Source organism: Fulmarus glacialis, unplaced genomic scaffold, assembly GCF_000690835.1.
Source record: "Fulmarus glacialis isolate BGI_N327 unplaced genomic scaffold, ASM69083v1 scaffold20050, whole genome shotgun sequence".
Lineage (NCBI taxonomy): Eukaryota > Metazoa > Chordata > Aves > Procellariiformes > Procellariidae > Fulmarus > Fulmarus glacialis.
In genome coordinates this window covers 3,238-20,098 of record NW_009186038.1, presented here as the reverse complement: position 1 = coordinate 20,098, position 16,861 = coordinate 3,238, and the positions used below count along the sequence as shown (strand labels likewise).

General features: G+C 34.7%; 1 protein-coding gene across 1 annotated transcript in view; it reads right to left on the bottom strand.

Annotated features, from left to right (window-relative positions):
• Positions 1-16,160, bottom strand: part of LOC104083265 (lipopolysaccharide-responsive and beige-like anchor protein) — a gene marked incomplete at its 5' end in the record, with an annotated part of 33,622 nt that extends 17,462 nt beyond the window's left edge. Inside the window, 2 exons of the mRNA XM_009586689.1 lie at positions 11,383-11,550; positions 16,005-16,160. Of these exons, the coding sequence (XP_009584984.1) occupies positions 11,383-11,550; positions 16,005-16,160 (324 nt within the window). The remainder of the gene's footprint in view (positions 1-11,382; positions 11,551-16,004) is intronic.
• Between the last annotated feature and the right edge of the window lie 701 nt (positions 16,161-16,861).

The following is a 16,861-nucleotide window of genomic DNA, read 5'->3' as shown; positions in this document are numbered from 1 at the left end:
TCAGCAGGACTCCTCCCACTGAACACAGACCTTTTTGAAGCCCCTGGAAAGTATCTGCAGGTGAATATTCAGGGTCAGTGTACACTAATATTTTAATATTTGCACCATCCCGACTTCATAAACTGCTACTTAAATACCAGCTTTGAAGTTTTAAAACACTGTCATTTTTGTTTGAGAATGCTCTAAAACAGTTTTATGAAGGGGCTTTTTTTGTTTATGCTAAAAAAAATAATCTATTTTCTTCATATTTCTCTCTTATATAGGTATAACTATTCCATTACCTACTGAGTCCAAGGAAAAAAACAACAAACCTCAACAGAAAAGGAAAAAAAACCATCAAGCAATTATTTCAGTCAGAAATAGTACTTACTGCAGAATTGTTGTAAGACAAAAGACATCTTACAATGTGCTGAAACTGACCACTAGTTGAAACTTATATAGTATTTCATACCTTGTGCAGAAAATAATCTGAGGTGAGAGGTTTCATATGAGAATTCAGCTCAATTCAGCAGGTTTTGGGGGGTTTTTTTGCTATTAAAATAATACATTAAAATAATTTATTTTTGTTTAAAATGAGAAAAATGTATCACTGCAAAATAATACTGTTCCATAACAGCATGTATAAAAGTCTGTGCTTTAGCTATTTGATTGCTTTTGTAAAGTTAATTTCAAACCGATGCACCAGTAGTGTATTGCACTAGATAGATGTTTACCACCTTTACATATCAGTGTAACTGGGAATACCGATGGCATACACCACGTTCAGAGCACACATAAATTAGCTATCTTTTTAAAAGTAACTGTTTTAAAACAGATACTTTTTCAATGAAGCAGGTCATAATTCTAATTTCATATAGTATTCTTGCACTCAGAGGAGTAATGCTTATCTCTGTGATGCTAGTGTTAATAGAATTTAGATCCAGAAACACTTACAAAATAATTTCCAACCTGAGTCAGGATTATTGTATTGACTGAATAATTTTTACAACATTTAAGTTGGTAATTTTATTGTAGACTATAAATTGTTGTATCTTCTGCATCACGCTATTCTGTCTTACATGTTACAGACTTTGAACTGAATGGTTATTTTTCCCAGCAACCAAACAAGGTAAATAAATGTGATATATTAGTACATCATCCCACCACTATGCATATGGTGCACATTAAGGTTGTATTCATTTACCATATGAATATAATTCCTTTTACCACATCAACTATTAGTTACAAGTTGTAAATATAGCATTGTTTTTCCTGGAACTCAAAGGTCTGTATTACATCATGAAGCACTAAATATCCTTATCCTTCTGGAGAATTTCATGCATATAGTTTTAGTGACACCTGAAGCTGGATACTGCCAAAAAAGCAGCATCCAAACTCCTTCTCTGTTTCCAGTCTCGAAATATGTACTGCCTTCACTTGCATCCGGATTGTGCCTCAAAACTTGCTCTACAACGTTACTTGCAATTACGTACTCTGATTGACAAATCCTGAAACACAATCTCTCTTAGCCAGTTGAAAATAAGGATGATACAGGTGATGCACTTAACACTGTGGGACATACTTTTAGCCAAAACAAGTATTTATAGCACACAAACTTACATGCTCATCAGTACCAAATCACTACAACTATTTAAATGCTTTCCGAACAATTAGTGAATGCTATTGCAAGTTCTTTTCAATGAAGACCTTGTCCTCACATCTGTCTGAGATGTAACTTTCTTGGTATTATATAAATACAAAATTATATTGCTTATGCAGCATCATTTCAGATTTCCAGTTATACCAGAATTCATCCACCTGTTATACCTCATCTTTTTTCAGTTTAAATATTTGGAGGCTGGAACCATCATTTATATGTGATTTATAGAGTACTTGGAGGAATGAGGCCTCAACCTCTTTGAGGTATCAATGTGTTACAGTTTAAAAAAGTAACGACAGTGACCTTTTGTAGCTGTATAATTTAAGGCTCTGTTCTAGATTCATGCAGATAGTCCCAGTACTTGCTGCACTGGCTACAACACTGCCCTGTGAAGATAGAGGGAATTGTAGGACCAATTACAACATCAGGGCCTCTGTCCATTAAGCTTTCATGAGGCTTTCAAGACTAACATCAAATAATGCAATAAATGTTAGGTAGAAGAATATTTAGTGGTTGCTATCCTTTTCAAAACATGTTAGGGATACTTTTCTAAGCCTTGTGGGTCTTCTCTATGAAACAAATTTTACTGAATTTGACTTACAACCAGAGTAGCAAAATTTAATATTGCAGTTGCTAGAGCTCCAGTAAAAAAGAAAAAAGTATTCCATTTCTTTTTACAGTCGCACTTAACAAAACACTCCTGACCTATTTCTATTTCAGTTCATATGTTAACCTTAAATTCACATTGTATTTTCTCACTATAATTTTAATAAAAAGGATAAAAATTATACTACAAATGAAATCTTTTTTTTTTTTTGCACCAAATATGTGAAAATATATATATTTTAAATATTTTACTAGGCAGTGCTTTGGTCAGTCCCAAGATCAGCTTTCAACTCAATGCCAGCAGATGGTGCTAAAGGATTCTTGCTTTATATACAATATTGTGCTACTCTGTCCAGCCATTTTTGAGAAACAAAGAATATTCTTCATGTCTGCAGTTAAACAGTATTAAAATAATATTGAATTATTTACTGGCTTTTTTTGAAGAAGGACTCACACAGTAATATAATGTGTTTAGGGTTAAAAAATAAATGTGCTATTGAACACCGAAAGGAGCACATGCAGACTGTTTTTAAACTCTCAGTGCTCTAGTATCATAGAGCAACACTCTTTTCTTAACAGACTGACTACAGTGAACGGCATCTATAGACTTAATAGCTGCAGCAATTCCAAACATATTTTAGTATTTGGAGGCTCTGCAAATTTTTAGCTATTATGCCAGACCACCAATTGACAGAAATTAACAATAATAGCAGAATTTCCATTACTAACTAACATGATTACTGATTTATGGACATTTTGATACCGCTACTACCTAGCATGATAAATGCAAAAGGGAACATTGACAGATACAGTTTTTACAACTCCTTCCCAATTAATTTTTTCAAGAAAAGAAGCTGTTACACAAACTACTTCCAAATATTTTTTTTTTCTTTTTTAGGAAATAATCATTAAATTCATTAAATCATTAAATTCTAAATAAATATTTATGCTATAAACATTCTTTAGAAATGTGGAACCTTATCTTCTCTATTATCATCGGTTTTGAAACAGAAAATGAAAGTCCAGATCATGCAGAAACTTGGGAACCAAGATGTAGGTTAATTCAAGATGAGGATAAGGATGGGAGAAAAAGGTAAAGGGGGTTTTTTGCTACTAAGTTAACAGAAGACATATGACCTGCTTGAAATCAGTGTGACTATTCACTGTCTACAGAGGCAAGTACGTATGCAAATCTTCACAGAATTCAGGTTTACAGGATTAGTGTGTCTGAGGACAAATTATTACCCATGACATTACTCTTTAATCAACTGACACAAAGATGCTCATCAGGTCTTATTTTCAAAGTTTAAATCACCTGCCTTATCCACTTAAATAATTAATTATCAAGCACTCACTTATAAAAAGTTTAAATTTTCAAACTGAAAAATGTGTGTAGCAGTTGATGAGATACAAATGTTTTATCTTTTGCTATGATTACTAATACAATTAAAACTAATGATTTCTATAGTCTCAAGACCATAGCTTTAATTTAATAATAATGTTAATTGATAAAAAGTCTTTCAGGTATTCAAATACTCATTTAGGAAGTGTAGCTATAAAAAAACCAAATAAAATACAGCTTCTTTTAAAAGTAGCTTGGATAGCAGCTAGACTGTTCTTTGGCAAGACAGGAAACTGGTGATTCAATTTTGAATCCTTCGGGAGATTTCATATTTTATAAATTGAAAAGATTATGTATTTTAAAAATTTGTATCTGATGAAGATATTCTACATGTTAGCAATAGTAGAAGTGTTCAATGAATCCTCTCATTAAGTCTCAGTTAAATCCAGTAATTGTTTTTTTTAAGTACAAAATCACGTGCTTACATTCACACATGTGCCCTGCTACACAGCTACACTACTAAAAGCATTTAATTTCTCTAACACACTTCAGAAAACCTGAATATAGTACCCTCTAAAAAATATAAAACTATGCAATGAAAGCAACCCCATAATCCTCATGATGCAAATGTGATACACACAGAGTAACATTTTCTAGTTTTATGGGCTAACATAAAAGAGGTAATATAATTTGTTTTATTCACATATGTGTGGAAGATCAATGCAATAACTCAGAAGAGATCACATTAGTATTAGTAGTAGTAACACAGTTATACACAGACTCTACATTTCATCAGTACTGGATACTTTTCTCACTTAAGCCTTAATTTCATTAAGCAAATCAAATTTCTAAATTAGATATCTTTTTGTTTTTCAAAATATGAAAACTAAAAAATAATTATTTTGAAAGCAATAGAACAGTCTCTTCATATTCTATGAATATAGTGCAAGAATAGCAGAAAAGTGCTTTATCTTCACCTCAACTATGGAAATGCCTACCATTTTATAAGCACAAACCACGTTATAAGCATAAACAATATTAAGACAATTAAATTCACCACTGTAAACCTCCCTTCCAAGAAAGTACATCCAAACAACATAATTACAGTGAAAAAACCAAAAACTTTGAAGACATAGATTGACATTCACTAATCTGATTGACCTCTACCTGGTAGGTATAGGTGAGGGATCATTAAGAAGGAGGATTGGAGAAAATGGGATATTCCAACTACAAAGACATTTTTTCGTAAAGGAATACAAGAAGTGTGTGTGTAGCAAGCAATTTGGTGACAATTTTTAATATGTAAGCAACAGCTAGAGATGACCTTCTAGATATGATTATAATCAATATAGCAAAACAGATAAAAAACATGGTGGTGAAAGGAACTTACATGAAAGTGTGAAGATATGAGACTGTTCAATATGCTTTGAAAGGGAAAGAACAAGGACAACAAGATAATTTTTTGAAGTATTTTGGGAAGACAGGTTTCAATAGATACAGAACATTGTTCTGTAAGATCTCATGGGGAGTTAAGTCTACACAAAAGACAAAGGTAATAAGGATACTAGCGAAAACTGCTCCAATGCAGCAGAAGGGTAAGACAGACAAGAAGATACCAGTTGGCACAACTGAAAGTTCTCCAGTGACTATAAACACAGGAAAGTCAGGCAGAAAGATCAAAATAAGTGAGATTTTTCTGAACCAGTGTAAGAGACAAGGTATGAGCAAGCAGGGACAAAACCAGAATAGACAAGCATAGATGAGATGCAACTAACAATGACATTAGGAATAACAGTCATTCTATAAACACAAAAATATGTTTTCATGAGAAATTGGTCTGTTACTAAGAGCAAGCAATACCAATAGATGATGCCATGCATTTGAAAGTAATTCAGTAAAAGTCTTCAATAAAAAGGTCAGCTGCAGTCAGGCAGCAAACATAAAAGCAGCAATTAGAACTGTTGTCTCAATTAAAGAATATCTAAATGAGGCAAATGTTTGGAACTCAATTGGCCTGATAATATTGATTTGAGGATACTGTGAAATGAAACTAAATAATCCCAGAGTTGTAACTGTTGTTTTATGGATATTGGGTGAGGTTCTGCAAAACTGAAAAAAAGTCTTGTGTTGTTTAAGAAGCAGGAAAAGGAAAACTGAGAAGTTAGAGAGTAGTCTGCTTAATCCCAACAAACAGAAAAAATACTGGCAGGACATTTATATTTTTATATATATATATACACACACACATAATTTCCTAGAAGAAAACAAGAAGATGAGTAACAGCTGATTTCGATTTGTTATGAACAAATGTCAAAGCAATTTTTTTCTTGCAATGGCAGAATAACAGGACTTGTGTTCAGGGAGACATCATATATTTTGACTTTAGGAAGGACTCTGGCACTGTTTCACATGGGCAATTTCTTAAGGAAAATAGGGAAGCACATGTTTAGAAGATGTGCTACTATACATCAGAGGAAAAGCCAGTTGGAAAGTTATATTCAGAAAGCTATTCACTGTCAAAATGGTAAATGTATCGATTTTTTTTTTCCTGGGCTGTGTACTATCTAATATTTTCTTTAATGACCAGTTTGATAGAGTAAGACTGCAAATTACCTTTGCAGACATGAGTTGCTGCAAGTCTGCTGGAAAACAGGATGAGAATTCAAAACGAGTTTGAAAAATTGGAGAAACAGTCTAAAAAGAATACAATTCAGAAAGTTTAAAGACAAGATTCCACAGTCAAACTACACAGAGAAGGAGAAACAACTGAGAAGACAGTCATTCTTCAGAAAAGACTGAAATTTATATTGGCTCACACACTTAAAAGAACTAACACTGTCATGCTGTTTTGAAACAAACAGATATCCCATGGGGATGTGAGAAGTACTGGTCGGTAAAACAGGTTGTTTTCTACTTATTACTGGAAAGACTTCAACTGCATTGCTGGGTCTACTTTGATGAAGACAGACAATTGAAGAGGAGAGGAACAAAAAAAATCAGAGGTCTAGAAAAACATGACTTATGGCAAAAGACAGAAAGAACTGGGTTATTAAACATGGAAGCAAAGAATTGCAGGTCATGGTAATCCAAATAACTGGAAGTTGTTGCAAGGAGGAAATAAATAATCTGTTCTCTACACAAAGAATAAATATATAAGAAATGATAGAATTCAACTGCTGCAAAAAAGAACTGGATACTAGGCTGAACACTGGGAAAAGACTGCTAATGGTAGGGCTTGTAAGGCCCAAAAATATATTTGCCAAAGTTTATAACAGAAGGTTGGACAAACATCAGTCAAGAATGGTTTTGGTGTAGTTAAGCCTTTTTTGGGAAAAGAGAATAGATCAGGTGACCAAAGCTCCTGCCCGCCCTGTTTCCTATGGTTCTGTCATTACAAAGTAAAATGCAATCCCTCAACCTAGGAAATGTCCAAACACTAAGAGTTGCCACTTGAGCTTCAAAGCGAGAGTGGGATCTGAAAGTGATGCACACCATTTGTATGCAAATGAATTCGCTCATCTCTTTTCTCAAGCCATCACACGTAGTTCCTCCCCTCACCCCCCACTTCTCACCTGCCCTCCACCTCCCATCACATTAGGCTGGTCAAGTGCAAAACACGGCATCTTTCCCTCTCCCAGTAACCTCTACACATCCTACTACCCTATTCAGGAATAACACAAGTCCTGAAGCATAAAGTCACATCCCCAAGTGGTACCTTGCTACTAGATTGGAGCCTTTAAATATGCAAAAGCCAACCTTGTGATACAGATCACACATGGGCTTCAAGGGGTACCAAGGGGAGGGTTACATCCTCTCCTTCCTACCTCCCCCACCTCCCCAAAGCAAGCCACATGCCAAGGAGAGAAAAATAAAAGCCCCTTACGCTATCTAAAGTGACTTTACATCTCCACAGGAAATTATGCTAATTAATGTGAACTCAAATGGCTCAGGGCTATTCTAAAGGATACAACTATTTCCGATCCTCTGCTCTGTTCTAAATTATTTCTATGCTTGGTCAGAAATTGTCCACAGAAACACTTCTGCATCAGAAACGGCCTGTGCACCGAACTGAAGTACTGCCATGCTTCTACATTTTCAAAAACAATTAATTTAGAAAGAAAAAACCCCTACACTTGATCAAAGAGCATGGTGAAATATTTTTTGAATTTCAGGTTTTAATTTGAGAAGGAAAAAAGGACTTAACGTAAATGTAATCAAGCTGTTTTGTGAAGAATAAAAATAGTTTCCAGCAGATGTGTCCCATGTAGGAATTTCATATTTTTGAGATTTAAATTCATCAAATTTGGTTTAAATTGATCAACGCATTTGAGAGTTATTAGGGAGAAACTAAACAGACAGTGAGACTGCATAGACATAATTTCTTTAAGAAGTCAGATTAAAAGTTAAAAATTAAAGAATGTAAATAATGAATATTTCAGTAACATATTTCTTCTGTTAAACCAAAAACTTAAAGAGTTTTTCCATGCAGTCCAGTTGGCCAGAAAATTGTCCGTAATGAAGAATATCAAACAAAACACACATTTATCATGTATGCCATAGCCCACCTGGTTTGTCAGCTTGAGTTAAATAGCATTCTAAAACATTAATATATGCAGCCAGAGATCAAGAGCTCAGTGCTACCTAAAGTAACGAAACCAGATAAAGGAACCTAAATAAAATGTAACTGGCGGAGTAATAGGTGCCCAGTAGGATAGCATTTAGGGTAGCTTGATCATACTAGTCTGCTGACTGACGTATATCAGAGGCAACAGGTACTATGAAAGGAGGAAAGAAATGCTCTGTTTTAGATTATTTTTGTTGAAACTTCTCTGGCATCATGATTTGGTACAGTGCCATTGAATGCATGTTGCTGTGAAGTCATTTTAAGATGGAAATTAGAGATAATTAAGTAGAGAAAAAAATAAGAAAGAAGTATCAACTTTGAGAGTATCTAAAATTCCAATGAATAATACTCATTGAAAGCACGAATAAACTATATTTTGAGGCAAAAAAAATCATAAGCTTCCAATACAAAAAGACATCAGGCAAGTTAAATATCTAGCATTCCACAAATGCATGGAAGTTACAGTTGCAGTTACAGGGCTCAAACCCCAACAAATCTGCTGGTGCTTTCCATTTCTGACAAAATCAGAACTAAGCAGAAACAGCTCTTTTTATTTGCCTTTTCAGAAAAAATTTGACTGAACAGAGATGCCTATGGAAAGCTATTTCTGGGAAAAATTAAACCCCCCAGATTACCATCTCTTTGAAGCAGAAACTGTCTTTTACTATACAGATGTCTAGGCCTATGTATAGTGCCATGAGATCCCAATTCATAACAAAGGCTTCCAGACATCCTATATCACAAAAAAAGCTACATAATGGCAACTAGTAAACATAGGAGCCATTGCATGTCTCTAGTACAAGTACAAGTTTAATAGGATTGCAAAGAAAGAGACTTACCAGGTAGCTATTTTTTGATTCTAAACAGTAGTTAAAATAGCATGGTATTAACTTTGGAAACTGCAAAATTTTAGTATGTTAGAAATTTGCATTAGAGAAGACAGTCAACAGATTATAACAAAATTTACCTATTCTAGTTAGATACTAGGTACAAAATCTCAGCAAGTGATCTGTTAAGGTCATAAAGGAGCCTATAGCCTCAAGGTCTTGTTCACAAAGCAGGCAAGCCTGGCAAATACTCAACAAGACGAACTTCTCAGGACAGGCCTAGGAATCTGCAAAGATGGGCTGCACTTGCAGGCCTTGAAAACACTGTAAGGAGACACCTACAAATGTTCATTGCTTCACACCAGTAAAATATTTAGGGTTTTCGACTCAAAAGGGCAGTTTTGCTCTTTAGGATTTACAAGCTCGCCTGACTATCAAGCTCTTAAGTTACTTTCACAGGCTTTTTGGAGTTTACAAGTTTACAAGCTCTGCAAAAAAAGTGCAGAATTTGCATTTTCTTTAAATTGATAGATTGCAAAATATGTATAAAGTATTCATAGAGATTTTGTCCCTCAACCAAAGCCATATTTATTTAAAGATGCTCATAAAATTCTGCAAGCCACATCCCAGAAAAGCTCCCATCTCTTGAATCAGGCTGTTGGAAGGATAATGGGGATAGTTTGCTCACATCCTCTACCTGAAGATTCTGCAACTGTGTGAACAGAACTTCTGTATCTTGTTCAATTTTTGAATAGTTTTCACAGTCAACATCAAATAATTTGCAAGTTAAATTCAGATATTCATTCTGATATTAATTAGTTGTGCTTCTTCAAAATAGTTCACGGGATGCAATTTCAGTCAAACCACCTCTTGTTTTCAAATTCATATAACAGTTGAGTAACAGACTGAGTATGGAACACACAACTTTACCAAATTGATAATTTGGAAGACGTCAGATATTGTTTACATTACATGAAATTGTATGCCAGTTATAATTGCAATATATGCCAGATATTACAACACTTCTTGTCTTCCAGATGTCTATTTTGTCCTCTGCAGACAACAGGTATCTTTTTACTAGTATTTAAACAAGGTCAGAGAAGACCTTAAGCGTATGGCAGAAAACCTAACAAACACTCTTCTTAAGACAGACAGAATATACTGCTTCTCACTCCTCTTCAGAGCATTTTCTTTTTGGCCGAACAGGACCTCTGTTTGGCTATGATGCACCCCTTTACTCACATATATAAGCTCTCATGAGCTGTCTTGAAAGTCTCTTACTCCTGTCATGTGGCTCACTCGGGCTTTTTCTCAAGCTGCATGTCTGCCTTCTTCTTTGCTTTGGGGATCAGGAATTAATTTTTTGTGTGGAGTGAAACCGGCATAATAACAAGATCACTTTCTACCTTTCCTGTTACATAATACAGGCACAGCAGGGTTGAACAGTCATAGTGTTTCACTGTTTTCCATAGCAAATTATGAGTTAGAAGAGAGAATCTTAATGAGCAAAAAGATTTGTGATTTCCTGGCAAACAGTGCAAGACGGAAGAGATTAAATTCTTTGGGAAGTGCAAGGTGAGTTTGGGTGGGGAGAGGTTAAAACTGAATTAGGCTGAAGCACCGTTACTCTGACTTATTAGTTTGGTTATATTAGTTTGCTTGTACTGGAACCAATTAAAATGCCTAGCACCTGAGAATGAGGATTAAGCACGTAGCACCCTACCAAAGTGATAAACGAAAAAAGTTTTAAGCTTGCTTCTTTAATGCGTCCCATGTGTGTGTCCTTCTTTCACCTAAGTGTCCCACTCAGGCCATTATACACCTCATCACAATGACCTTAGTCTAACTTAAAATTCACTGTCTGCATAACTCTACTAATAGCTAAGGTACCGCTGTGAGAACCTATATGCACAAGATTACAGTTGCATAGAATATAGTCTGCACTGGAGCGACGTACAGTCTTTTTTGTTTTAAACAACTGAAATGCAGGTATTTAATGAAATCATCACGTTGAGAGAAAAATATTTACTCATATTGAACAGGAAATACAAAAAATGAGTTCCCTTCTCTCACTCCTGGAGCCATTCCTTCCCAATTGAACGGGTGACAGGAAAAAATGTATTTGTAATGCTCAGTATCCTATAACTTTAAAAATTAGTTCTACTCATGCTGCAAAGCAAGCACTGTTTACCCTCAATTCTTTAAGCTAGAACCGATCACAATTACAAAAAAAGAAACACTGTACGTTGGCATTAATGTTACCTAAACTTTGTCACGCAAAGTGTTCACTCAAGCCGTTTTTAGACAACATCCTTATAAAACAGGTTTTTTTGGTTTTGCTTACCTCTTGGGTTATCACCAATGATATTGGTTTTGCCATTCCAGTACCAGAGCAGCAATGTTGCATCACGCGATCCTGAGAGAATGTAACAATTTCCTCCAATATAGGACTCAGAACGAGCAAGACAGGTTACAACATCCCAGTGTCCAAATATTACTTGTATCAGTTTACCTGAAACACATAAAATTGGTTGTTTTAAAACTACACTTTTATTCTTTCTAGGGCAAATTAAATGCATTATAAAGTTGTTTAGAAATATTTTCTTTATTAAAAAAAGTTCCAAAAAGAACTACAGTGGAGAGTATTATTTTTTTCTTGATTTGGTGGAAACTTATTTAAAAGTGCAGAAGTCCACACAGTCCATACAAAAAATATTTACAGTCCATAAATATTATACTTTATTCAAAGGCCAATCATGCCAGAAGGTTTTTTTAATTCTATATGTTTACATTCCCTTTACAGACAGGAAAATGATGGGATTCTCTTTTACGGCAAGTTTTTAAGATGAAAGTAACAGTATAAAAATGCAAATCTTCTGATAATGTGGGAAACAGAATCAGAAGAAGCTATAGAACATTTAGGACCCAGAAGAAATTGGTAGCATGAGAGCATATATGTGCATACAGCATATGCAGCTTTTGAGCATCTCCTTAAACAGAGAAAAGGAGTTTTAGATGAAAAATTACTCTTGTACCCAGGTTTTTCCATCACCATTTAAACACTTGCCAATTATTTCAAGCAGCATCCTTCCCTTTGAAAAATTTCTGTAATGTTCAAGAAATCTCAGAAGACAGACCTGGAAAAAACTCTCTTACCTATTGCATATAGGACAAACGCTTGTACCGCTGATAAGAGACATAAATGTTGAAAAGAAAGGAAAGCCTAGGCAATTAAAAATATGCCATTCAAGAGCCTGTATAAACATGAATATGACTATTATCTTTTAACCTTAACTAAAGAGGACAATATTTTCAGAAAAATGTAAATTTGGATGCTTATGCATAGTGGATTTGCATGTGGGAGAGGAAACACATGTAAGGTCACCTACAGCAGATCTCTGCCAGACCACCCTGCCAGAGGCTGGCTCCTACAGAGCAAACATGTCATGTGTCCTGCCGGTTTCTGGATCTGACAGCAGCATACATGATCCTATGAAAGGAGAATGTAAGTACCAAAATCCATCTCACTGGATTTGCTGAAGTCTAGCAACTGCAGATCTTGTAGGGACAGGACAAAAGATACACACACACATTTCTTATGCGCCTACTTGACCCATTCAGGTAACATGGGCCAGGCCAAATTCTGCATCCAATGACACAAGGAAGTGTGATGTGTGATGCCATTAATGTGTGACCTCAGATTCCTCAGCCCAAATGACCATGCATCCATTTGGGCTTTGGGCTGGATAAAGAATGAGCAAGAACAGAGAGGGATGGTTTTGGAAGGATTAACCACACAGGACAAAAAAGAAATAGGAAATGCAGACTACTATACCTGAAATAAAATGTTCTGAAAAGTGCTAAAAATAATAACTAGTAACATGACAAGTAGTAACACAAATCAGTGTTGGGACTCAAATTAAGCACATCTTAATAAAATATTTTGGTGCATGAATTAAAAACTATTAGTCAATCCTATATTATGGCTAGTAGGACACATTTCATAGCCCTCTTTCTACGCAGTACAAAGGCATTGTATTCATATTCAGCCACTAAGTAACAGTAACAAAAGTGAGTGGTTCTGAGGAAAGAACAAAAATAATGTTAACAGCCTGAATTATAACAGAAGATCAAAAAAGTAATTGCATTAAAGTGGAGAAAACCACAAAAAAAACCAAGAAAAAGGTATGAATATCTAAAAAAAAGGGAAACTACTTACTTTAGTACCTGAAGAAAAAATAGAATAACATGATGCAATTTAAAGGAAACCTGCACATCAGATTTAAAATAAAACACTAACAAAACTTACTAGGCAAGTATAATCCTCCAAGAGAAACTGTGAAATGAAGTACTATCACACGAGCCCCTTCTGACTGGAAGGGGCGAAACCCTGGAAGGCACACTCACTGTGCAGATCTACCTTGTATCAGAAAGGAGATTAACTCAGGGATCAAGTCTTTCATTGATCTCTGTGAGTCTGTAATAGTGTTCTATAGCGGTCACCTCTCCATTTTAATTTGTGCTGCAGGGTCACCTAACTATCTCAGATGCTGACCAGATTAGTCAGAAGAAGTGAAGCTAGGAGCAGTCACAGACTACTAACTACAGACTAGAAACACTCACAGACTACGTAACCTCATTTTTGCAATATACAAAAACATCTTAGCAAGTGTATATTTCTCCCTGAAAATTCAAGTTGTCAATTACATGGTTTAGATTTGAGAATAATTTAATTATGTAATATATTTTTCAGTTGTATAGCCGCAGGTATTCAACTACCTGAGGTGATTTATACTTTTAGAACACAAGTTTATGCTATAAACATCGCTGAGTTATAGAGATCTCTCTTTCAATTATATTCTATGTTTATAGGTTCTGTTCTAGAAAACAAACATTTTTCAAGGCTATTATTTGACAGTTGTTCGTGTAGTTGCACTGCCTTGTTAGTTTTACTTTGTTACTGTGCAGCTAAGGTTCCATCAATTCCATCAAAATAAGAAGTAAGCTTTTGCTCTTTCATATTAGTAAAAAAAAAAAAAAACCAAACATTAATTTCATAAGAGTTCCTCAACTGTTTTGTTTGTTTCCTTTAATATAAGTTGTCCTCTCTATACAGTAATACCAACTTCACCATATGCACTCAGATATCCCTTTTTGACACAACAACTTTTCTAGTTAATGTTTTATTTGACAGCTGTGCTACGAATAATTAAAATAAAAATAAGACTCACGTCTCTGCACTACTGAATCTAAAATGCTGTCTAGAAATTATTCCCACTGCTGGAGGAAGGTTTTATTGTGCTTCTGCTATACTAGCTGTGCTGAGAACCCATGATTTATGTTAAAAGTATTTCCTGTTAAAAAAAACCCAAACAAACCCAAAATCTAATAGGAAAAAGGTTCCTTTTTTTGTGTAAATGCTAAAATATAATTGAATTCAACACTCGCCATTATGCATTACTGATCACATCATCTTTTTTCCTTGCTGTTCTGCCGATTTCAGAGTAAGTATTTCACTACTATATTCTCATTTTAATTCAAAGCAAAATGAACTGCGTCTGAATTCACTTGATTTAAGCTAGAGTTAGAGTTGCTATATTGACAAAAAGGAGACACACAGAAGACACAAATCTTCTGCAACTTTTCTGACAACTGTATTTTGGTTTGTACCATAATTAGCTATGGTAGTAACGAGATGCCTGGTGTATCTGACTTACACACAGAGTAAAGTAAAATATATCCTTCAACATAAAATAATTAGTTCTCTATTCGTATAAATCAAGAATATACACTGAATATTTATTACTGCTAGCTAACTTTTCTGAAGATCTCCTTTAAATTCACAGTTTTATGTAAATTTATTTTCATCAATGAGAAAATTAAACTAAGAAGGGTCTAACAAGATGTCTGTACAATGAATTGTAGGCAGTCAATATGAAGTAAATGGAACTTCTCCTTTATACTTAAGGCTTTAAAATTGCAAAAATGACAGATATGCTAAAATATGCCATGAGCCTAATCTTAACAGATTCTCATTAAAGACCATCCTGTTTTGTTAAACATTTTGGTTTGCCAAGTGTGAAAAACACTATTAACTGATATATTTAAGAAATGATGACAAACATGTAGGATATTCCCTAGGGATTAATAACTTACTGGAAAGCTTGATGGCACACACACATTAACCACACCGGGTCATTAATCCCAAAGAAGTACCTTGCAGTGAGGTCGCTATTCCCATTATAAGACAATGAAAGGGAAAAAATCATACCTATTTTTTTCCGGGGCTCCATGGCTTTTAAATTCCTATAGCTCTTACATTGAAAGATTCTTTTCTATTTAGCATGACACATGCATGACTTCAACAGTTTGGATACATGCCAGCTGACAGACTAATTTAACTGCTACCCATTATATCGATTAGTTTATGTTATATGAAAGAATTCAGTGGCTCCAAATCAATTTTTCTATTATAGCATAGCTTTCAAAGGCTTTCATAAGTATTCTTTCACCAGATTTCAAGACTTCGCTTCTGTTCTTATTCTGTGGTGCTTGCCTGTATTTCCTCCAAAAAAATTCTCTGGTGCTGAAAACCAACCGGAATTAAATTCAAGTAAGCACTCTAAGAACAATTAATTCTCCTGGTATGCAAAGCTTCACAAAAATTTATTTACTTGTGGAAACTACAGTGTAAGAACAGGCATGCCTGTCATATAGATTTCAAGTGTGATGGTATGGCTCAACAACAGCTCCATGTCTTATATTTGCCATCATTCCACAAAAATGATAGCATACAATACACAGTAGCAGTAGGTAAGAAAAGATTTGACAAATATTATTAATAGGGGAATAAATACATACTCCACTTTCTCCCCCTGCTCCCTGTTCTTCCTTTATTTGAAACAGTAGGTTGACGATTAACAGAAAAATCTTTTAGGCTACTCCCATATTTTAAAAATACATTACCTGAGTCGGTAGAATAAACTCGGAAACTCTTGTCCCAGAAGCCACAGACCAAGATGTAACGATTATCAGAGGTGATGACAAAACACTGGGAATGTACCTGAATGCTTTGGTCTAAAAGGTCAGTGATTTGCCTTCTGTGCATACCTGTATTGCTGGCTGAACAGAAAAACGCACAAATCAAGAAATTTTAACATCCACATTCACAGAACACAAGGACATTTTAGAAACTTACGTTCACACCAAAACTGTTCCTCACTGCTGTTACTTGTTTTTTGTGGCAGGGACATTTTCTTTCTACTTTTACTACAAAATACTCATTACACTTCTGGGAACAATGCTAATTCCTTGTAGTATATATTCTAAAATAGAAAAAATCCCTTCTTTAAGTCAAATACAGCTGACAAATATAAATGACAGATTGCAAAAAGGAACGATACATAAAAATGTAATGAGCTTCCTTCCCCCCTTCTTCTAGTAGAGGAAATTAAAAATTAAGAAACAAATGAAGGGAATGTAATTATAAGACAGTACATATATGCTATATAGTGGCTCAAATGCAGTAGACAACAGAAGTATGATTTCAAAATCGTACACAAGTTGTATTTCATTGCAAGCATTGTAATTTAAAAGAAGAATAACTGCAGTAAACATCACTACCACTTCACACTTTTTTGAGCATTGCACAAAAATTAACCAGCTTATCTCCACAATCTCCTTTAGGGTTGAGAGAAAATATTTGCTCTACTTTGATCACCTGCTGTTTTATTTCCCCAGATAATCTCGCATTGCAAACCCACAGAATGGACAGGAATCAATTAATGAACACATTTTTCATATTACATTTTGTCCTTATTAAT